Source organism: Lactuca saligna, chromosome 9 (genome assembly GCF_052625555.1).
Source record: "Lactuca saligna cultivar CGN05327 chromosome 9, ASM5262555v1, whole genome shotgun sequence".
Classification (NCBI taxonomy): domain Eukaryota; kingdom Viridiplantae; phylum Streptophyta; class Magnoliopsida; order Asterales; family Asteraceae; genus Lactuca; species Lactuca saligna.
The window spans coordinates 156,845,793-156,870,651 of record NC_136425.1 but is presented as its reverse complement, the minus strand read 5'-3'; the positions used below and the strand labels follow the sequence as shown (position 1 = coordinate 156,870,651).

At 33.4% G+C, this 24,859-nt stretch overlaps 1 protein-coding gene across 1 annotated transcript; it reads left to right on the top strand.

Annotated features, from left to right (window-relative positions):
• The first annotated feature begins 1,291 nt into the window (after positions 1-1,291).
• Positions 1,292-6,041, top strand: LOC145016851 (uncharacterized). Its single transcript, XM_078975032.1, has 7 exons — positions 1,292-1,610; positions 1,661-1,689; positions 1,800-2,048; positions 5,096-5,431; positions 5,492-5,734; positions 5,797-5,904; positions 5,967-6,041. The coding sequence occupies exons 1-7, from the start codon at positions 1,292-1,294 to the stop codon at positions 6,039-6,041; spliced, it is 1,359 nt and encodes a 452-aa protein (XP_078831158.1).
• Positions 6,042-24,859: the final 18,818 nt, after the last annotated feature.

The following is a 24,859-nucleotide window of genomic DNA, read 5'->3' as shown; positions in this document are numbered from 1 at the left end:
AATACAAGTTAATGGTTTTTCTTAAAATTTATCCGCCGAAATATTTTATTATTTTAGAAAAATTAATAATAAAATCTTTAAAGGTTTTTTTTTAATAGAAAAGTCTAAAAAACTATCTAATTTATTCATTTTAGCTATTTTAACATGTTCAGCAAGTAATGAGATTTAATTTTTAATTTTCCTAAAATAATGAGATTTTTCTATGGATTTCTTCAAAATTTATATATAATGTATAAACGTATTTTTTTACATATTTATATGTATTTTTAAATAGTTTTTACATTTTTATATATTTTTACTTATTTATATATTTTTAAGTTTTTTATATAGTTTTATTTATTTATTTTTATATATTTTTAAACATATAAACATATTTTTATGTATTTACATATATATTTAAATATTTTTATGTATTTTGGTATATATTTTATATATTTATGCATTTTTACTTCAAGTTTCAATATAAAATAACTATTAGTTTCTTAATCGATTTAATCCTTGTCTACAATTAATCCTTGTCTACAATTAATTCCCTCAACTAAAAACAATTTATGTGTAGTTCCTTATAACAAACATATATACTAGTTAGAAAACTCATTCACTTTAAGAGAAAATTAAAAGAATAGTAAAAAAGAAATAGTTTTGTAATAACTTCAAGCATGTGCTTTTAAATTAGGGTTATTGACATAGAAACACAATGATGTTTTCCATTTGGTTTTAAAAGGTTCTTCAACTAATTTTCATACCTCTTACCTTACTAAAGTGACAAATTACTTGTCGTTTATACCATTAAAGCCGGTTACCCGGTAATTAAATGTGGTGTGGCCTTTAGATTTTAGATTTCTTCAATTAAATGACATCTTATCAATGATATGTCAACGCCTTCGTATAACTATTCAAAAAATGGCTTTACTCCGGTCGGTTATCAAAATCGTGTTGAAGTGTTCAAGATTCTAGGGCTTTTCTCTCTCATTTCTGTAAGTTTTCTCTCGTCTAGGGTGTTCTTTTGTAGTTAAAGTTCATCTGGTTCTTTTCTAGTTAAAGTTCTTGGCGAACCCAAACCTTATTTTCTTGAAAGTGCATTTACACTATAACGGTGTTTTTACAAGACACCCCACATAGATACACTGGAGGTGAAACGTTCATGTTTACTGGTCATGATTTCTCTGGAATGGATTTACATGGGTGTTATGAATTTCTAGAAAGGTTTGTTGGAGACCTTTTTGAGATACTTTATTACTCAGCACGTGATCTCACTATAGCAAATGGTCTTAGGGTAATAATTAACGAAATGGATTATCACGTGTTTATCGATGTTGAAGGTACTCTTATTGAGCATTATGCTAAGCTCTGCTTTTGTGGAGAGGAAATTAAAAGATGCAACACTGGTTCAATAGTCAGCATGGATGTTGTTACAATGTCAGATAGAACTAATAATTTTAGTAAGTATTATGTTTGTTTTGATGGTGTAAAGAAGGGGTGGTTAGAAGGGTGCAGGAAGGTGATTGGAATTGATGGTTGCTTTTTGAAAGGGTATGTTACTGGTGAGTTGCTTTGTGCTGTGGAGAGAGATGCTGGGGACCAAATATACCCAATTGCCTGGGGCAGTGGTATGTGTTGAAAACAAGGAAAACTGGAAATGGTTTATGTCATTGTTCAGTGATGATATCAATCTTGGCATGGGACAAGGTTTAACTCTTATGTCAAACCAACACAAAGTAAGCAAAACATTTTTTATTATTTCACTTTCACAAAGTATATTACCCAATTCATTTCTAACTACTTGTATGTTGGTATAGGGTCTTATGGAAGCTATCAAAGAATTATTACCACAAGCTGAGCATAGGCAATGTGCAAGGCACATTGTGGCCAAATTCAATAAAAAGTTTATAGGGGCACAATTTGTTAACAAGTTTTGGTCTGCATTTAATGCAACAATAGAACAATCTTTCAAGGAAATAATGAAGGATATTAAGCTTATGAGTCCAATGGCAAGTAACTACTTGATAGAGAAGGACCCTAAAACATGGTCAACAACTTACTATCAAGTTGGTAGATGTTGCTCTAGTATGGAGAATAGAGGATGTGAAAGTTTCAATGCAGTCATAGTTGAAACCAGGAAGAAACTGTCACACCCCAAAACCGATAACAGCGGAATACGTTCTGGGGTGGAGGACGTCATGTACAGTATCATAACAATTGCATAATAGTAAAAACAAGCAACAACAACCATTGCATTTATATAGTAATTTTAATTACAAACGTGTTCTGTAAAAGTTTAATAGACACCAAAAGTATAACAAAAATAAAAGATGGGTCTTGTATGTGCTCCATCTTCTCCAAAAGCTGCACCTGTACCTGTCTATTTTTGACCTGAGGATACAAGTTATTTTGAAAACGAGTATCAGCATAAAGCTGGCGAGTTCATAAGAATTTAGTGTCGTTGTTGTATAAAAGTGTTTACAAACTTATAGTATAAAAACTGAAATTTATGTTTATAAGTAGTAGAAATCCCTAGAAAATCCTATATTTTCCAGAAAAGTACATTGTAAGTTAAATCCTTTGAATTGTGTGTAAGTATTATCATTGAAAACCTTTAGTTGTAAAAGTATGATAATAAATCTCATGTGAGTAACATAGATGAAGAAAAGTTATGCCTGTTGATAGTAGTAGTGGTGCAAACTTCCATTAGTAATAGATACTGACTTACTTCGGGAATGTTAGCTTAGACTTAAGTCTTAGTGTATTAATTTGGATAAAGGTGTAACCCCACATGTAACCAGACTGAATGATAATAGAGAACCCGATGACCTTCCCGGTCATGCGTAGTGTAGTGATGTAGTGCCACCCCTGGGCCTAGTCGGCCCGGACTGTAGTTAACAGTCGGGATGTAATAGTGTCCGCCCCGTATAGATCTATACATGTAGTGTTTCCTTCCTTCCGGAAAGCCCTGGTCACATGGTGTAAGCGCGGTAGAGAGTGTCTTATAGAGGGATAGTGTGTTATACTCTAGATTTGTGTATTCTCTTGTATTATAGTATAGTAGTCTTTTTGCATAGTTCATAGAGTGTTCTCTTATACGTGTATTAACTTGTAATAACAACAGTTATAGTGAGTATGGTAGTAGTAGAGGTAACGAGCAGTAGTCTTAACTATACCTATTATAGTTAACTAGAGTGTACGATTTCATGACTTTGAATAGCAAGGTAGCTGGTAAGATGAAGACTTTCATATCTAACACAAATATATATGATATATAACTAATAAATCAACGACAGTCGGACGGATAACAGATACCCTAAGACCACATCAAACAAGAACAGGAAATAAGGCGAGCTATCGGTCCTAAGTCCTTCAAGTCTTACTTATATAAATATATTAGTGTAGATATATATTTTAAAAGAAAAGTAGTTTAAACATAGTTTTGAAAATAGTTTATCAACAAATAAATCTTAAAAATGCATTTGATAATTAATTAAAACACTTTTATTGGTAAGTAGCTAAAAGTGTAGAAAAATCCCTTTTTGATGATAATTTGTGAATCACATATGATTTGATAATAAAACATGTAGAATTATACTTGTATCCACCCCCCCCCCCCCAAAAAAAAAAAAACATTTGAAAAAGGTTCATTAAGGGGTATGAACTCACCTGCAATGAGTAGATCGGGTGGATGTGTCGGATGAGCGTTTGGTGTCAAGTAAAGACTTGTACACCCTTTATGACCCTAGTAACATATGAAGACATATTTTTACAAGTGATTAGTGATTTAGACTCTAATTATACACATATAGACATCCTAATGTGATTAAAGGTCTTATGGTTGAGTGCTAGAAGGCTAATGGGTTGCAAGGAAAGAGTATAAGACCTCACTATGGAGTTTACTCTTCTAAAACTCACCTTAAGTGAGTTTACGATTGGGAGACCACATCCCCCATGAGCTTACGGCCGTAAACTCATAGGAGGAGTGTAAGTGAGTGATTTCAAGCCTCTTGTGGTTCTAGATGTGATTCTAAGGTAATATACAAGGCTATAGGGTGTTTAAGGTTCCAAAAGAGTACTCCCTTGGAGTTTACAGTCCAAGGACCACTCCTTGGGAGTTAACGGCCATAAACCCCATGGTTTACAGTAGTAAACTCTTGGACACCTTCAATTCTTTGATTTCAAGGTCCTTGGCTCATTCCTAACAAGTTCTAGTGAGGGTGTAAGGCTTTTTAGGGGTTTAGAGGGTCATTTGGCATGGTTTAAGGGAGTTTACGGTCTAAGCATATGCTTGGGCCGTAAACTCTAGTTTACCCCTCAAATGTTGATGTTTAGGTGTTCCAAGTCCAAAATAGCAAGCCCCTAAGCCATATCTTAAGCCTAAATGTGGTTTGGAAGTGTTTGGGGCTTGGTTTGCAAGCTTAGAGGGTGTTTACGGTCTAAGCATGTGCTTGGACCGTAAACCCTCTGTCAAGCCTTAAAACTTGATGATTCAAGGTTCAAACACTTCTAGGTTAGGTCCAAAACTAGTTTCTAAGCTTAAAGGGGAGAAATTGGACACTTTTGACATCATTTTAAGGGTTTACGGCCTAAGGAGGTTCTTAGGCCATAAACTCCTCTTTTTCAGCCTTGTTGCATGATTTTTGAGTTAAAACACAAATCAATGATGTCTAGAACAAGTTAGGGTAAGGGAACTTACGTTTTGGAGGCGAAAACTTGCGGTTTTGAGGTTAAATTGGACTTGAGGAGAGAGAGTAAAGAGAGAAAGTGGGTCTAGTGTGGTAAAAGGTTTCCAAGGAGTGTCCACTCTCCTTTATATAAGGCTTGGGTGTTGTACCCGGTATACGACTACCCGATACTTATGTTTAACGAGGTTTAAACTTTTTACCCGGTTAAATGGTCGTAATTAAAAATAAACTTTTTCCAATAAAATGGAAAGATAGTTTACATGTTTTTCTTATTTATTTTATTACAACGGTAATAACATAAAATGCAAATAAATAAAACATTTATTTATTTTCCGACCCCATTTTTAACGGAACTTTTATAAAATAGAATATTCTATTAACGGAAACGGATTTTAACGACGAAATATATTTTGGGGTTGTCACAGAAACCTATCATCACAATGCTTGAAGAATTGAGAATGTATATGATGAACAAGCTGTTCACAGCAAAACTTAATGGATGGTCAAGTGATGTTTCATATGAAATAAGGTTGAAGTTGAATGAGTTAAAGCTTAATCAAATGTTTTGGGAGGTATTGCCAAGTGGACTTAACCAGTTTGAGACTAGGTCAAGAAGTGAGGCATATGATGTTGATTTAGATATGAGGACATGTTCATGCAGGATGTTGCAACTTAATGGTTATGGGTGTGTTCATTCTGTTTCTGCCATTAGCTACCTCAATAAAGATGTGGAGAAATATGTGGATCCTTATTTTGTTAGAGTAATGTATATGAAGACCTACCAGTACAAAATTTGTCTAATGAATGGAAGTAAGATGTAGCCTGAAACTAATTACATTCCACCTTTAACCCCCAAGAATAGAAGGATTCATGGTAGGAAAAAAACTAAAAGAGTTAGAGATGTGAGTAAAAAGGGTGGAAAGCATAGAGTTTCTAAGAAGGGTAATAAGATATCATGTAGTTTGTGCAAAGTGGAAGGACATAATAAGAAGACACGTCCAAATGTTGATAGGTCAAGACCAAACAAGTTACCAACTAGGGTTAACAGGACAAAGGCACCAAAGGTAAATAAAAATTCTTATTTATTATTTTTTTTACTTGTTATTAATTATGTTTCATTTAAAAGGGTGAAAATGTGAAGAAAAGGAGTGCAGAAGTGGCAAGTGGTAGTAGGATAGGAATGGATGGTAGGGATACACATGGTAGTAGGGTTAAGAGGACTAAGACAACAAAGGTATATATAAACTCTTATTTATTAATTTTTTAATTTGTTATTAATTATGTTTCATTTAATAGGGTGAAAATGTGAAGAAAATGATTATAGAAGTGGCAAGTGGAAGTAGGACAAGAATGAAATGTGGGGATCCATAAGGTATTAGGGAGAGTGGGACTACACAAGTGACAAGGGAGAGGGGTAATGTTGTAATTCCCCAGGTTAAGAGGAGGAAAAAGAGTGAAAGGATCATTAAGAAAAAATTGGCAACCCAAGTTATAGGAAAGAATGGAGAGGGTAACACTTTAGAAAAACCTGTCAACTTAATGTAGTTTTTGCATGGGATGTTTCTTTTATTATGTAGTAAAACATGTTAGGATGTTTGCTTTTAAATATTCTATGTCGGAATTGTTATGTAATGTATGACAGTGACTTTGGTTATTAATATATTATCTTGTGGGATCCAGTATCCTTTATGTCTTTTTTATGCATTAGATGGTCCCTTGTTTCTTGTCCCTCTTGGAATTGTTATGTGGACCATGCTACTTAAAAATTTGTTTGAGGTAGTTGAACGTCTTATTCTTATGAGTTGCCTATATGAATATGAGCCAGGAGCAAGGATTCTGAAAATTGAATTCCAGTGTAAGCCTGATATGAAAGTGGAGTGTGGACCATATAACAACTCATGCATGATATTATATAATCAATGGACTATATAACTTGCATTCTTTGGGGACGATATAACAATTCATGCAGTATACTATCAAGGAAACCATAAAGAAATGTTAAAATAGAATAGAATCAATGCTTTCTATTATAAAATAAGTCAATACAAAAGGTGTTACATGACCATACGTAATGGTGCTAAAGTACATTGCCTATACTAAATTGTCAAAAGGATCATCATTTCATATACCACCATCACACCATCCAACAACACTATACACCTTGCATCACTTACAAGAGCTTTAACTTGATTTCCAAATACCTAATCACCCAAAAGACCATCCCTATATCCACCATGTTCCAAAAAGCACCTATACACCATGACCCAACATCTTACATCACCAACTACAACTTAAAGTACATGACCACAAACAACAAGTAGACCAGAGCAATCAAAACAACATTTTTTTAACATATTCTTCAACCTTTCAATCTCAATGAGTAGTTCTTGGATCCTAGCTTCAACAAGTTCCTTCTTAGCTTTCCTAAGAAGCTTGTGCTTCTCCACCTTCTTCCACAGTTCAACAACTTGACCATTCCTAACCAAAAGGTCGTCGATCCTAAGTTTCATGTTCCATAAAATATCCTTGTAGTGTTTTGGTAATGCTAGGTCAAGCCACTGGAAGAAGTTGTAAATGTCGTTGGATATCTACAAAAAAAAAGGCACACCACAGAAAAAAGGGTTTTACTGCTCAAAATTTAGGGTTTTCTCGTTGTAAATGGGGTTTTGTCGATAAAAATAGGGGGTTTACAGTAAAAAAGTCAAAACTTTAGGTTTAAAACTTATCGATTGTAACGAACGATACGTTACCATTGATTTTGCGAAATTGTAAAAACGATGAGCTAGGTTGTTAGGCTTCCAAGCTTCTCTGAGCTATGACACAGGCTAATCGCGACACAAGCAGGGAGGATTCATTTTAATCAGGTAAATAGCAACGGTGTTATAGGATTCGGAGGAGGAAGACATGGTCGCAAGGGTTCGTGTTCGTCGGAGGGTAAGGAAATAGTAAATGTTGTTCTATTGAACCCTTACGAAGATAATATAGTAAGCTGACTAGACACCAGCTGGATATTACTGACCACGTTATATTTGACTTTCGTTGACCAACCGAGGTAACCGGTAAAAAAAATGGAGAAAACCTTAATTTGGCAGATAATTTGTTACTTTAGTAGGGTCAGAGATACGAAATTAATTGAAGGACCTTTTAAAACCAAACAGAAAAAGTCATTGTGCTTCTATGTCAATAACCCTTTACATTATACCTTTAACTTGTTGTCTTTGTTCTATATGTTTGTGTATTAGTGGTCTGAGGGAGCCTTGTAGGATTAACATTTGTAATTGTAAAAAACCCGTAACAACTTTATGCAATTAAACATGACCGGTTATGAGGAATTAAATATCTTTAAAGACCTAGAACAAGTCAGAAAAAAAGACATTTATCATTATTATAATTTTTTACTTTTAAATAAAAATATATAATAAAAAAATTTGATCCTGTCCAGCTGTCCACTTTGTCCCCTTATAATTAAATATTATTAATATGAGAACTCACAAAATTCATAACTTTATATAATTAATCATATATAACTCATGCAAACTACACATAACAACTTTATACAAAATCACCATTCAACCGTAGAAAAATCATATAAACTATGAAATGAAACAATATTGTGTTGTGAAATTTACTAATTTATAATTAAATATTTTATAAGAAACTAAAATTTTTTCATACAATGTAAAATTAATAAAGATATTCATTAACTTTGTACATCTACAAACTCAATTTAAGAAAAAAAATGGAAGAACATGATCTTTGAATTTTTTTTAGTACTATAGTGTTTTCTTGTTGTTTTATAAGCTATATAACAGTTAGCTTAGAGTTTACTTGCAATGAAATTTTAAGTAAAAAGATAAATAAATACGTAAAAAATATACCAAAATGCATATATAAAAATACATAAAAATACCATTCCTAACATCTGTGATTTCTAACACGGGCTTAGAATGTACAAGTCGTGTTACTGTGTAATCACTCAAATAATTAGGATGTGCTATCTTTTTTACAAGCAATTAGCCAAATTGCTAATTTATCTACTTAAGTTTTATTTTGGGTTTTGGGCAATTGGACTATTAGACAATAATCGATTAAAACATTGGGTTGTGGGTTCGTTATTATTTTTTTTCGTTTGGTAATTCCGGATAGAGTGACAATTTTTTTTATGTAGTTGCACAATTTTTTTAGCAGTTGCACGATTTTTTTACGTAGTGGCACAATAGGTAAAAATTAATTTTTTTTTTCTACTACGTTCGTGAAAGTTAGGTGTTGCTGGTGCCACACCGGACACTTAGCTAGGACCGCCCCTGCAAGTATCTAATGAATAAGGTTATGCATTAAACATTTGTACAACCTCACTTATGTAAAAATGAGAATAAATAAGATTACACAAATGTTTAATGTATAATCCTATGAATTAAATACTTCTACGATCTCACCTGAGGAGAGGAAATGACATATGAGATGGAAAAGATGAAATCACTCTCACCTGAGGAGAGGAAATGACATATGAGATGGAAAAGATGAAACCACAAATGTGGTCGAATTAAGAAAACCGTAAATGGTTAGATGTTATATACAATTCCGTCATATTAATATGATAAATTTCGAAAAATAAATTAAATTTTTGATGAAATTGCAAGTCTGACCAAAAATCACAGTCCAAATGGCAAAATCATGGAACCTTACCTACGATTTCGATGCTTATACAAGCCATTTTTTAATATTTTGGTTATTTCCTAAGATTTTTTAAATAAAATTGATTAAATTTGTCTTTTTATCTCATAAACCTATCTTCTTTTACTTTACAATACAAAAAAAGTTATTGACGTAGCATATTACTTAATTTTTTCAAAAAAAAAACTAAATTTTTTTTGTTGTAAATAGTAATTAAACATCTTAAAGACAGTAGCGGAACTAGATGGGACGTTGGAGGTACTACAATACCCCAAAAAATTGTTTTATATATATAAAAAAATATATATATTTATAAGCAAGTTTCATGTTATTGTATCCACAATTAAAAATATTATAAATGTTTTATGTTTTTTAATGTCCGATATTAAATAACTACATATAATATATTGATAATAACTACATATAATATATTGATAATGTTTGTATCCTATTAAAATTCTTAATTCCACCCTACCAAAAGTCATTGGGTTTTGGCCTTTAGGGTCGGACTTCGGAGTACCGATTACGACTGCTTATTAATTATTGCACATGCATTGTAAATTTAACGTAGTTGGTTGTTTATTTTTCAACATAGTTTTAATTACAACCTTTTTAAGTGCAAAGTTGGAAGGATTATGCCTATAAAAGGGAAGAAGAGGTTTTCTCTAAAGACAGTTGATCAGATCCCACTTCTTTTAGTGGAAATGGGAACGAAAGGGGATACGTCTTCGATGCCAACCCATTTAATCTCTCTTGCGGTGGTTATTGTTTCTTTAAGCTTTACTCCATCCACTGACGCCACCTATCCTTACTCATCTCTACCACCTCCACCTAAGAGATCCTCAGCGTCATTAACTAAGCATCATTATGTTTACAAGTCACCACGTCATCCTGGGTTTCAGAAGTCTTCTCCACCACCACCACCACCTCATAAACAACATCAAAACATTATCTCACCGGATCCACCACATATAAAACCGCATCCGCCTACATCAAAGCCACCTTCATCACCAAATACACCCGTGCACAACCCTTCACCACCACCACCACCCGTTCACAAGTCCCTGCGACCTCCTCCACCTAAAAAACCTTACGTGTAATTGTCCACACTACAATATCTCCTCCACCGCCGGTGAAAAAGTACCCACCCACACATTACATGTATCTACGTAGGACAAAAAGGGTTTACAGTTGTACGGAAAAGTTATTGTATTTTGATCATACGTGTATTCACAAAAGAAATCAGTATAATAAAAAGTTGTTTTTGTTTTTCATCGTAAAGAAAAGACAAATTTACATAAATGATACCTATTGTTTGGCCTAATAAGCTATTTTGGTCAAGCAATTTTTTGTTACAAATACGGTCCCTGTGGTATGTATTAATTACAGCACCAATCCCTCTGTCGTTAAGTCTCACTATATATAGAGAAGTTAACTGCATGTAAAACGAGAGGTTTTTTTTTTTTTTTTTTTTTTTTTTTTTTTTTTTTGTGTGTGTGGGTTGTAAAAGTCGATAGATGGGAGCCAGACCATCAATTAGGTTCAAACGCCTAATCGGTGTAAGCGGTGATTAATTGACGTTTAGGCGGAGATTCTTTATTCTATTAAAATTTATTTTTTAAATTTAAATATTACTTATATCGTAACAAAATTAATAAATATGACAATTTTTTATGTTTATTTATTTATTTTGATATAATATATACAATTTATTCAAAAATTATTATATTTTAACAAATAAATATTTTAAATTTTTAAATATTAAAATTTTGAAAATTTAGAAGTATTCCTTGAAATTTAAAACATTTGATATTTAAAATTTGAAAATTTGAACATTTTTGATATAATATTTGAAAATTAAAAAAAAAAATTAAATTATGTTGCCTAGCTCCGTCTAAGCCCTCTTAGACCGATGTTTACCATAGTTGACTGGCTTTGCTTAATTTGACCGTCTAGCGCCTAGGCAGCCGCCTAGCTCGCCATTTACAACACTGTTTTTTTCTTCATATTTTATCTAAATATTTCCTTATTGACTTGAACAATTTACATACTTTTGTGTATTTTATATTAATTATATGAATAAAAAAATAAAATTGTATATATATATATATATATATATATATATATATATATATATATATATATATATATATAGAGAGAGAGAGAGAGAGAGAGAGAATCAAACAAAAATAGCAAATAAAGTGATAATGTGAAAACGCTAGTTTTAGGTTGTTATTCCATCACAAATATCGTATATGTTTACTATTTTAGTAAAGGGAAATCCACAACTACATCCCAATATTTGTTGGAAAATTGGTGTTAACCAATTTATGAAAATGAGTTTTTTCCCATTTTTTTAACACATCCAAAAATGGATTTATATGAATGACAAATTAATCCTTATACTAAAATGTTGGAAGAAGTAAATAAAAGAGTTTAATTGTTGGGAGAAAGAAAAGAAAACTTTAGGTACCTTTCTTGCAAATATGTATTTTCTTTGTAACTGAAATTGTAATTAATATTGCAATTTAGCTAATATGTAGTATAAATACTACTACCATACAACTATTTGAGGACACCAATAAGAATACAAAAACTCTATTCTTCTCTATTTCATTTTCTTAGTTTTCTTGCTAAATTAAATGAAAAATTCAGGCCTAATGAGGGTTCGTGTTTTCTAGAAGAACCACTTATAGTTGTTGTATCCTGGGAAAAAAAACACCCGATAGCGGACAAATTTGCTTTAAGAACAATGTGTTGAACACATGTCTCAACCTTTTCCTATTTTTTGTTTGTTTTCATATATTACCGGAATATTATTCTTACAATTTTAAAACAAAATCGTTTTTACGAAACGAACTAGAAATCGGAAACTATTTACTTTCATTATTTTGATATTGTACGATTTTCATAGGAAAAAAATGTTTTTTTTTTTTTTTTTTTGAAGCATCTTTGGTCATTAAGTCATTAATACATGTATTTGTTTTTAAGTATCGAATTTTCCAGCTTCGGTACTAATTCTATTAAGTACCTAATTGGTTAAGAAGCTAGCTTAACTCAAAAACACAATTTTGGTGTTGTTGTGAAATGCTCTAATCTGTCCCAATATTTGAAAAATCATAACTTAATCATGGGTGTTCATTTTTGTTTAAACTTATTCTCAAAGTTTGGTATATGAGTCTACTTTGTTTCATTAGTTTTGGCCGAAAGCTGTAACAACTCTAACTAGGGTGAAAAATACGGTTTTCACTGACTAGTTAGATTTTAACATCTATGATACACAGTTTTTGTCTGAACTGACATTTTGGGCTAAGAAATTTTGTCCATGTGTAATTCACAAACGAAAATTCAAATCAAAACTCACTTGTACTAGCTCTAAACCTAATTCAATACACTACATTCACTCAACTTTGGGTTGTAACCCGAGCTTCCCGGTTCAAACTCTTATTGGACCAGGATCCTCTTATTGGGCCTAATGGACCAATAAACCCTCAACTCGATTCTTCTCGGATAAGAAACCTTATTTGGGCCCTAATTGGACCCACATTCAATAAGCAATAGCATCTTGGACCATAAGAGTCATCATGTGCCTTATTGGGCCGAAAACCATATTCTTTAATTATATGGGCCGAAAACCCATATCTTTTACCATTTTGGGTCGTAAACTCATATGTGGGCCCACATGGATCGAAAATCCCTAATAGGCCAATACAATATCAATTACACATGAATTTAAGCCCAATACTCTTTTCTTTTCTTCCTCTCCAATTTCTCAGGTTTGATAAGAAAAAAGAGAAAATTTAATTAATTTAAACACTTGACACCTCACTAATGCATGGTGGAAATCCATGCATATTGTACACCGTATCTTTAGGAAATTAGGGCTTAACCATCATGCAAATACCACACTAATCTCTCTTTTCTCTCTTCCTTCATATTCTCGGTGATGTGTGTAGAACCAACTAGTTTTAATCCTACTTTAATTATCAAATAACACACAAAAGGCAGTGAACCTATCAATTGTGGTATAGCTAAATAAGCAGGGTATCGAACACAGGGAACGGCAAATTAAATAAAAAAAAAACTAATTCTATCTAAATAAAACAAATAACAGAAAGGGTTTTTTCTCTAGTTTTACAAGACTAGAAACTTACTAACTAGAACTAATGCAAGACTAGAAAAGAACGAATTAACTAGATTCAATAACGGGAAAGAAACTTCTGTTTAGTTCAACTCGGTTAACTTTATGGTTGATTTTAAGGTAATGGTGCAATGGATTAATTCTTTCGTTGGTTACCGATTCAAGTGATTAAGTTGTGTTCACTACCCTAATCCTTAGCAAATAAACTAATTCAAACAGTGGCCAATTGCTTAATTTAATTATATTTACTAGATTAATTATTCGGGTTAAGTTAGACTTGCAATAGTTAATTAATTCGTTATTCTTAATTAACCTCTTGTTCGATGGTCATCTTACAAGCTTGCACATAAATTTACTCAATTTCCTTATTAATCCTAGTTTCATATTCATTAATCCTAGACATATGATATAGTGGTCACGTATCATACGAGGTTGATAATCAATAGATGTTCATGCTAATCAATTATCTTCCTATTAACAGAAAATTTATTATCATTCATACACAAGGTTCTTTAGCAAGCTAAAATAACAATTAATCACCAACTTGGAATTAATCCTACCAATCAATCAAACCATATTGTCAACTTTGTATCCCCAAACAGAAGTATAAAGAAATTAGTTCATAACTAAGGTAAATAACAGCAAACAAATAAGTTCAAGTTGCTTAATCATGTTGACAAAACAAAAGAATTAAGTAGAATGATGAAATTACGCCTTAATTACTCCCGGGATTGGATTCTAGCTTCCTTGGTCGACTTCTAGGGTTCTTCTGGCTTCTTTTTCGCAGCTAAGCACTTCTGAAACTTCCCAGAATTCTCCCTTTTTCGCATTATAGAGTTATCTTTATATATGCATCCCGACTCGTCGAGTCATGTGGTGACTCGTCGAGTCCCTCTCACAATAGTCGTAATCTGATAACTATCTTGACTTCCGAATGCTTATCTTTCTGAATCCGCGACCGGACTCGTCGAGTCAAGGTTAGACTCGACGAGTAGAAGCCTTTTATGGGTGTTTTCTTTCTTCTTTCCACTCTTGAACTCCTAACCGCTTCTCTTGCTTCCTTTCGCTTCCGAGCTTCATCTTTGGACTGAAAAACATAATTTAACACTTTTAAGTACCTTTTGTCCATAATATGCAACAATTTAGCTAATATATGAATAATAAACTACACTTAATACACACTAAATATGCACATATCAAAATACCCCACACTTGTCTTTTGCTTGCCCCCAAGCAAAACTGAATTTTAGTACACTAATATTACATAAGACAATCTCAATCAAACCCAGCCATTATGCCAAGACCGCAACGCATGCATTTGTGTCTAAAATTTTCCTAATAACCCCCATACTCCAAATACTCACAATCCTCATAAACATTCGCCCGCTTTTTCCGAACAATGCTCATTTTATGCATCCCTCCGAATCCATCCTCAGAAAATCTCTTAACCTCAAGGTATTTTTGATTGAGCAACCCAAGCATACATAATCTAGACAATTACAATTTATGATACCACATTGGAGCTCTTTGGAATTCTTCACTTCTTTGACATTTAATCTTTAATTTCTTTGAATTCACCACCTTGTTGTTTGATTTTTGGTATCTTCAACTTTTTGAAGTTCTTCAGAATTTTCGATCTTCTAATTTCATACTTAACTTTGATGCTCCAAAAATTCTTTTCACTCAAATCCCTACATGCTTAAGCAGGGGCGCTCAACTTCAACCTTTATTGGTTAACGATAATAATTTTCCTGGATACATTTCTGGTACACGATGCTAAACATATTGCATCCTTCAAACTAAGCGAGGTCGTGTTTTTGTCCCATGATTTCACTGGAATAAGGAAGCCACAAATGCACTAGAACGTATATAGGCTCAACTAAACATTTAGGTTCTCATGCAATCATCAAATATAATACTAGCATGATCCCTAATTGCTTTACCAAAATTTTCTAAATTAATCCTAGCAAATTTTATGCAAAACTTTAAAAATTAACTAGTGTAACCAACCAACCCCCTACCCCTCACTTAATTTATGCAATGTCCCCATTTCATATTATGCATGATAAAGAACAATAAAATAAAAAGGGAATTGGAACAAACTCCCCTGGGATAGTAGTTGCAAGGTTGAACTTTTTCGTTTAAAGCTCCATCTTCAGCTGACTTTAGACATGGGAACAGCTCATCCATGCCTTGGGTGTCATGCGTCTCGTGTGATTGATAGCTCCAAAATATAAGAGAAAGACTCTTGGAAATGCTAGGAAAATGATCTTCAAAGAATAGAACCAATGCCCATATCAAATGTCATCAAATCTTCAGCTCAAAAGTAAGAAGAATGAGCGACTCGTCGAGTAAGTATGTAGACTTGCTGAGTTGAAGCACACAAGTAATAGAAAAAGGAAAACAAACATCAAAATTAAAATCCTAAATTACCCTAATAAACTAGAAGTTTAGAAAGAAAAAGAAAAGAAAACTCTAATGACGGGTTGCCTCCCGCAAGCGCTTCTTTTTGTGCGAGTCTTTAGCTGGACTCCCAACTTAATAAACATCTAATAAATTTGATGCCCATCCATCCATTGCATTAAATATTTTCTTTTGACCAATATGTAAAATTTGGCTCGTTGCTTCAAAAATTGGCCAAATGAGATTGAATTCATAAAACCCAAGAATGTTGACAAGGGTTGGAACAATTTGGATACTAATCAAAAATGGATCGTGCCTCAGAACTTTCTCCAAAGTTGGAGTCGTCACCCCACGCTTCGAAACACAAACCGGAAGAACAGGGGACCACGTCGTGGTAATGGTCAAACCACAACTTGGTTCCTGCAACTCAGGTTTTTCTTGTTCTTCATCTGACCCCTCTGCTAGCAATCTTTCTAGTTCCTCCAAATCTCTTTCTGGATTAAATTCTTCATCTTTTAACTCTAGCTCTTGTGACTCAGATTGTTCTTGTGTGTTGGGCAAGATGTTATCTAACCATCTATCAAATTTCTTCAAATCATCATGTGAGTCATAGTCCTCATCTTTTTGCTCATTTACCTGCACTACTTCCTCAAGAAAAGCATCAAAAGCATCGAGATTTGGAAAATACATAATAAAAATTAAACTATATAAAAAATTAATCAACAAATAAAAAAAATGATAAGAATTAGCAAATAAAATTAAATATTTACAACCGTTCCCCGGCAACGGCGCCAAAAACTTGATGTGTGTAGAACCAACTAGTTTTAATCCTACTTTAATTATCAAATAACACACAAAAGGCAGTGAACCTATCAATTGTGGTATAGCTAAATAAGCAGGGTATCGAACACAGGGAACGGCAAATTAAATAAAAAAAAACTAATTCTATCTAAATAAAACAAATAACAGAAAGGGTTTTTTCTCTAGTTTTACAAGACTAGAAACTTACTAACTAGAACTAATGCAAGACTAGAAAAGAACGAATTAACTAGATTCAATAACGGGAAAGAAACTTCTGTTTAGTTCAACTCGGTTAACTTTATGGTTGATTTTAAGGTAATGGTGCAATGGATTAATTCTTTCGTTGGTTACCGATTCAAGTGATTAAGTTGTGTTCACTACCCTAATCCTTAGCAAATAAACTAATTCAAACAGTGGCCAATTGCTTAATTTAATTATATTTACTAGATTAATTATTCGGGTTAAGTTAGACTTGCAATAGTTAATTAATTCGTTATTCTTAATTAACCTCTTGTTCGATGGTCATCTTACAAGCTTGCACATAAATTTACTCAATTTCCTTATTAATCCTAGTTTCATATTCATTAATCCTAGACATATGATATAGTGGTCACGTATCATACGAGGTTGATAATCAGTAGATGTTCATGCTAATCAATTATCTTCCTATTAACAGAAAATTTATTATCATTCATACACAAGGTTCTTTAGCAAGCTAAAATAACAATTAATCACCAACTTGGAATTAATCCTACCAATCAATCAAACCATATTGTCAACTTTGTATCCCCAAACAGAAGTATAAAGAAATTAGTTCATAACTAAGGTAAATAACAGCAAACAAATAAGTTCAAGTTGCTTAATCATGTTGACAAAACAAAAGAATTAAGTAGAATGATGAAATTACGCCTTAATTACTCCCGGGATTGGATTCTAGCTTCCTTGGTCGACTTCTAGGGTTCTTCTGGCTTCTTTTTCGCAGCTAAGCACTTCTGAAACTTCCCAGAATTCTCCCTTTTTCGCATTATAGAGTTATCTTTATATATGCATCCCGACTCGTCGAGTCATGTGGTGACTCGTCGAGTCCCTCTCACAATAGTCGTAATCTGATAACTATCTTGACTTCCGAATGCTTATCTTTCTAAATCCGCGACCGGACTCGTCGAGTCAAGGTTAGACTCGACGAGTAGAAGCCTTTTATGGGTGTTTTCTTTCTTCTTTCCACTCTTGAACTCCTAACCGCTTCTCTTGCTTCCTTTCGCTTCCGAGCTTCATCTTTGGACTGAAAAACATAATTTAACACTTTTAAGTACCTTTTGTCCATAATATGAAACAATTTAGCTAATATATGAATAATAAACTACACTTAATACACACTAAATATGCACATATCAAAATACCCCACACTTGTCTTTTGCTTGCCCCCAAGCAAAACTGAATTTTAGTACACTAATATTACATAAGACAATCTCAATCAAACCCAGCCATTATGCCAAGACCGCAACGCATGCATTTGTGTCTAAAATTTTCCTAATAACCCCCATACTCCAAATACTCACAATCCTCATAAACATTCGCCCGCTTTTTCCGAACAATGCTCATTTTATGCATCCCTCCGAATCCATCCTCAGAAAACCTCTTAACCTCAAGGTATTTTTGATTGAGCAACCCAAGCATACATAATCTAGACAATTACAATTTATGATACCACATTGGAGCTCTTTGGAATTCTTCACTTCTTTGACATTTAATCTTTAATTTCTTTGAATTCACCACCTTGTTGTTTGATTTTTGGTATCTTCAACTTTTTGAAGTTCTTCGGAATTTTCGATCTTCTAATTTCATACTTAACTTTGATGCTCCAAAAATTCTTCAAACTTTTTCTTGTAATTCTCTCTTTTTTTTTTTTTAACATGTACCTCACTTTTTTTTCACTCAAATCCCTACATGCTTAAGCAGGGGCGCTCAACTTCAACCTTTATTGGTTAACGATAATAATTTTCCTGGATACATTTCTGGTACACGATGCTAAACATATTGCATCCTTCAAACTAAGCGAGGTCGTGTTTTTGTCCCATGATTTCACTGGAATAAGGAAGCCACAAATGCACTAGAACGTATATAGGCTCAACTAAACATTTGGGTTCTCATGCAATCATCAAATATAATACTAGCATGATCCCTAATTGCTTTACCAAAATTTTCTAAATTAATCCTAGCAAATTTTATGCAAAACTTTAAAAATTAACTAGTGTAACCAACCAACCCCCTACCCCTCACTTAATTTATGCAATGTCCCCATTTCATATTATGCATGATAAAGAACAATAAAATAAAAAGGGAATTGGAACAAACTCCCCTGGGATAGTAGTTGCAAGGTTGAACTTTTTCGTTTAAAGCTCCATCTTCAGCTGACTTTAGACATGGGAACAGCTCATCCATGCCTTGGGTGTCATGCGTCTCGTGTGATTGATAGCTCCAAAATATAAGAGAAAGACTCTTGGAAATGCTAGGAAAATGATCTTCAAAGAATAGAACCAATGCCCATATCAAATGTCATCAAATCTTCAGCTCAAAAGTAAGAAGAATGAGCGACTCGTCGAGTAAGTATGTAGACTTGCTGAGTTGAAGCACACAAGTAATAGAAAAAGGAAAACAAACATCAAATTTAAAATCCTAAATTACCCTAATAAACTAGAAGTTTAGAAAGAAAAAGAAAAGAAAACTCTAATGACGGGTTGCCTCCCGCAAGCGCTTCTTTTTGTGCGAGTCTTTAGCTGGACTCCCAACTTAATAAACATCTAATAAATTTGATGCCCATCCATCCATTGCATTAAATATTTTCTTTTGACCAATGTGTAAAATTTGGCTCGTTGCTTCAAAAATTGGCCAAATGAGATTGAATTCATAAAACCCAAGAATGTTGACAAGGGTTGGAACCAGTTGGATACTAATCAAAAATGGATCGTGCCTCAGAACTTTCTCCAAAGTTGGAGTCGTCACCCCACGCTTCGAAACACAAACCGGAAGAACAGGGGACCACGTCGTGGTAATGGTCAAACCACAACTTGGTTCCTGCAACTCAGGTTTTTCTTGTTCTTCATCTGACCCCTCTGCTAGCAATCTTTCTAGTTCCTCCAAATCTCTTTCTGGATTAAATTCTTCATCTTTTAACTCTAGCTCTTGTGACTCAGATTGTTCTTGTGTGTTGGGCAAGATGTTATCTAACCATCTATCAAATTTCTTCAAATCATCATGTGAGTCATAGTCCTCATCTTTTTGCTCATTTACCTGCACTACTTCCTCAAGAAAAGCATCAAAAGCATCGAGATTTGGAAAATACATAATAAAAATTAAACTATATAAAAAATTAATCAACAAATAAAAAAAATGATAAGAATTAGCAAATAAAATTAAATATTTACAACCGTTCCCCGGCAACGGCGCCAAAAACTTGATGTGTGTAGAACCAACTAGTTTTAATCCTACTTTAATTATCAAATAACACACAAAAGGCAGTGAACCTATCAATTGTGGTATAGCTAAATAAGCAGGGTATCGAACACAGGGAACGGCAAATTAAATAAAAAAAAACTAATTCTATCTAAATAAAACAAATAACAGAAAGGGTTTTTTCTCTAGTTTTACAAGACTAGAAACTTACTAACTAGAACTAATGCAAGACTAGAAAAGAACGAATTAACTAGATTCAATAACGGGAAAGAAACTTCTGTTTAGTTCAACTCGGTTAACTTTATGGTTGATTTTAAGGTAATGGTGCAATGGATTAATTCTTTCGTTGGTTACCGATTCAAGTGATTAAGTTGTGTTCACTACCCTAATCCTTAGCAAATAAACTAATTCAAATAGTGGCCAATTGCTTAATTTAATTATATTTACTAGATTAATTATTCGGGTTAAGTTAGACTTGCAATAGTTAATTAATTCGTTATTCTTAATTAACCTCTTGTTCGATGGTCATCTTACAAGCTTGCACATAAATTTACTCAATTTCCTTATTAATCCTAGTTTCATATTCATTAATCCTAGACATATGATATAGTGGTCACGTATCATACGAGGTTGATAATCAATAGATGTTCATGCTAATCAATTATCTTCCTATTAACAAAAAATTTATTATCATTCATACACAAGGTTCTTTAGCAAGCTAAAATAACAATTAATCACCAACTTGGAATTAATCCTACCAATCAATCAAACCATATTGTCAACTTTGTATCCCCAAACAGAAGTATAAAGAAATTAGTTCATAACTAAGGTAAATAACAGCAAACAAATAAGTTCAAGTTTCTTAATCATGTTGACAAAACAAAAGAATTAAGTAGAATGATGAAATTACGCCTTAATTACTCCCGGGATTGGATTCTAGATTCCTTGGTCGACTTCTAGGGTTCTTCTGGCTTCTTTTTCGCAGCTAAGCACTTCTGAAACTTCCCAGAATTCTCCCTTTTTCGCATTATAGAGTTATCTTTATATATGCATCCCGACTCGTCGAGTCATGTGGTGACTCGTCGAGTCCCTCTCACAATAGTCGTAATCTGATAACTATCTTGACTTCCGAATGCTTATCTTTCTGAATCCACGACCGGACTCATCGAGTCAAGGTCAGACTCGACGAGTAGAAGCCTTTTATGGGTGTTTTCTTTCTTCTTTCCACTCTTGAACTCCTAACCGCTTCTCTTGCTTCCTTTCGCTTCCGAGCTTCATCTTTGGACTGAAAAACATAATTTAACACTTTTAAGTACCTTTTGTCCATAATATGCAACAATTTAGCTAATATATGAATAATAAACTACACTTAATACACACTAAATATGCACATATCACTTGGCCAAGAAGCAAAAATCACCACCTCTCTTCACTTTAAATTTCTTCAAACACTCTCCCTCTCTAGCACAAGAAATTCCTTCCTTCATCCCTTCAATTTTTCGTGAGTTAGTGTGTGTGTGTATGTGCTCAAGAAGGTCCTTCAAAACTCATACTAGGTAAGTTACTTCACACTTAAGTTGATTAACTCCATCTTATGCTAAAATATTCCCTCAAAACATTACCATTCTCGTGTTTATACTCCTAGAATCATCTTGTTTTCGAAGACTCCTTCAAACTTCTCTTCAAAATCCGACAAACACTAAGGTGAGCTTCTTTCTCCCTTGTTTTCGGTTTTACTATGTTTTGGGGGAGAATACAAGTTGGTTTGTGTTAAATCTATGTTTTTATGCATGATTGTGTGTATTTTCATGATATGTTGTGTAAATATTTTATGAAACTATGTTTAATGCTCATGAACTCGATATATCTTCAAGTCTTGAAGATCTTAGGAAAAACAAGTTACTGTATGTAACTCATTATGTTTGTTGAAAAGGTAAAACATGTTAAAGGATACATTAAAACTAAAGAAAACCTAATGAGGGGCCATATTTGACAAATAAGCAAAAAGTGTGCCTTTTTATGACACTCACGGTTTTAAAGGGAACAAAAGAGTCATTTTTTGGAAAAATATAGGTTTTTATGACATTCACGGTTTTAAAGGGGCCAAAAGAGTTATTTTTGATAAAATGGGCTTCTTTTGGGCCTTCTCGGTTTTTAATGGGCTAAAATGGTAATTTTTCATAAAAGGCGGCTTATTTGGAAATTCACGGCTTCATGGGTCTAAAAGGTAATTTTTGGCCTTAATGGATTTAAATTGTCATTTTCAACAAAAATGGGCCTTACGTGTAAATTCTCGGCTTAATGGGCCAAAAATGTCATTTTTATCAAAATTGGGCCTTTAATGTTAATTCTCGGCTTAATGGGCCAAAAATGTCATTTTTATCAAATATGGGACTCCCATAACCATTTACATGCTTATTGGGCCTTGTATACTCTTTACACGTTTGTCGGGCCTCACATACACATTTACATGCTTATTGGGCCTTGTATCCTCATTTCATGTTAATGAGCCTTGAATACCCATTTGCTTCCTTGTTGGGCCTTTACAACATATTCCATGTTACTCGAGTCGATAACATTTAATATATGACTTTTTATGAACGAATACATTTTTTTATTCACCGAGGCTTTGTGTTCAAAATACATACACGAAAATATTATTTAAAGCCTCATATGATGTGATAATATACTCGCGTAAACTTAGTTAAGGCTTTTTTAAGACATTCCTTCATTTGTACCTACCTAGTGTACAGTCGTAAGTCCTGTAGTTATAACCAGAGTCTCCTGGAGGGAGAGCGAGAGTTTGTGTATAGATCTATAAGAGGTATACGGCCGTACACCTGAGATGTTCGCTACAGCTAGACTAGACTAGTCTAGGGTGAAAAATGTTTTACCTTAAACAAGCGATGCCTGAAGAACGTCACAATAGGCATAACAGTCATATCAAGTATGGTTATAACGACTCATATAGAGATTAACAAACATAATAAGTTTATGGAATACCTACACTATATTTGATACATGTACGAACTATTCATTTCTACAACACCCGGGTCTTATGGTTTTTAAGACTACAACTCTTTTACAAGCAGAAAATATCAGATTTTCTGGGAAATACATTATACATTATCATTTACTTACTACAAAAAATATATGATTTTCTGGAACTCTCTCTTTATACATTTTCAAAAACATGAACACACATGCTTTAATATAAGATTTGAAACAAAACTCTCAAACCAATTTTATGGAAAATATAAGATTTTCTAGTGTTTACAAAATGATACAAAGTTTCTCATACAAACATGCTTATGAACTCACCAACATTATATATGTTGACATTTTTCAATATAACTTGTATTCTCAGGGACTCGTTAAGCAGGTCGGCCATCAAGAACATGTGGACTTTTTTTCCATCATACATTTAATATTTTGGCATGTAACTTTTGTGAACAAATACAATGATGTAAAACCATGTATGTTGTATTATTGAATGTGTGATGATGATGTTGTCTTTCATTCAATTATATACACTGTGATGATATTACAAGATGAAGTCACCCGCCCCCGGACGTTTCCGCCATCTGGTTCGGGGGTGTGACAGATTGGTATCAAAGCAATGTTTATAGTGAACTAGCATATCTAATCATACAAGATATGCATTTATAAACACATTGGGACTAAAATACTCTGAAAAAAATAAAATACATACCTATGTGTGCATTATTACAATAAGAAGAACTAAAAGTCTTTGGAGGAATTGAACATCGCAGTTAAACCCGGGTAGTTATGTAATCGTATTGGGGGTAAATATAGCCTGATCAACTATATTTATTCAAAATACGACCAACATGTGCTTGGGAGTGATCGTGGTGGACAATGAATCTAGAAACTTACCAACCTCGTATCCAAACAGTTTTAAGAAACCAAACATATATAATTAAAATACTATATGACTATTTTGGGATAACATATACTCTTCGCACATACACTTTCTACATGCTTCTCATGCCTCCATGTTCGCTCAGGCACCATGGATAAATTTCAACAAGGAGACCTCTACTACCATGTAACGCCCGTGTTTCTAGGCTAGGCATTAATATTAACATAATGATCTAGGTTAACCTTTGTAACTCATTTAGAAGAAATGAAAAGGAATTATGTGAATTATGTGTTTTATGCTTAATTATTAGGGTTTAATTAATTAAGAATAAAAATGAGCGTCGAAAATAAATATTAGATAAAGACGATATCTATTAAGAAACTTGTAGTGGGCATGACAAGGATTACGGATATATAAAGAATACCAAAATCCGAGTTATAACGAAGAAGTTATGACCTGTCGAAGTTTCGTGACAAAACCGGCACAGTGCCGAATGTCGTAAAAAGTGAGTTTTTGATAAACTACTTTTTAGCCTTAGTGATCTAAATGAAACTCGTAGTGTTCGTTAAACCGAGAGTAGATATAAAAAGAAAGCCCAAATCTGACTTTGTATGAGGAAGTTATGATTTTTCAAAGTTTCAGCTTAGTAGTAGACAACTAAAAACTCGAATTTTAGATCGAGTGATTTTTAGCCAACACAACCTAAACGAGAATCGAAGGTCTCATCAATAGGCCCTCGCATGCGCAGCCCACGTGCGAGCAGGTGCTGCCTTCTTCGGATCTGCTGCCGCATGTCTCCTTCTCAGCCCTTGGATCAGCAGCTTCAGACACTAT

Bases quoted from the DNA above. Each gene is read 5' to 3' on its own strand.
- LOC145016851 (XM_078975032.1), top strand. From the start codon at position 1,292: ATGGATTATCACGTGTTTATCGATGTTGAAGGTACTCTTATTGAGCAT. The intron at 1,611-1,660 runs GTATGTGTTGAA...GTCATTGTTCAG, and splicing joins CCCAATTGCCTGGGGCAGTG to TGATGATATCAATCTTGGCA. The intron at 5,905-5,966 runs GTATATATAAAC...TTCATTTAATAG, and splicing joins AGAGGACTAAGACAACAAAG to GGTGAAAATGTGAAGAAAAT.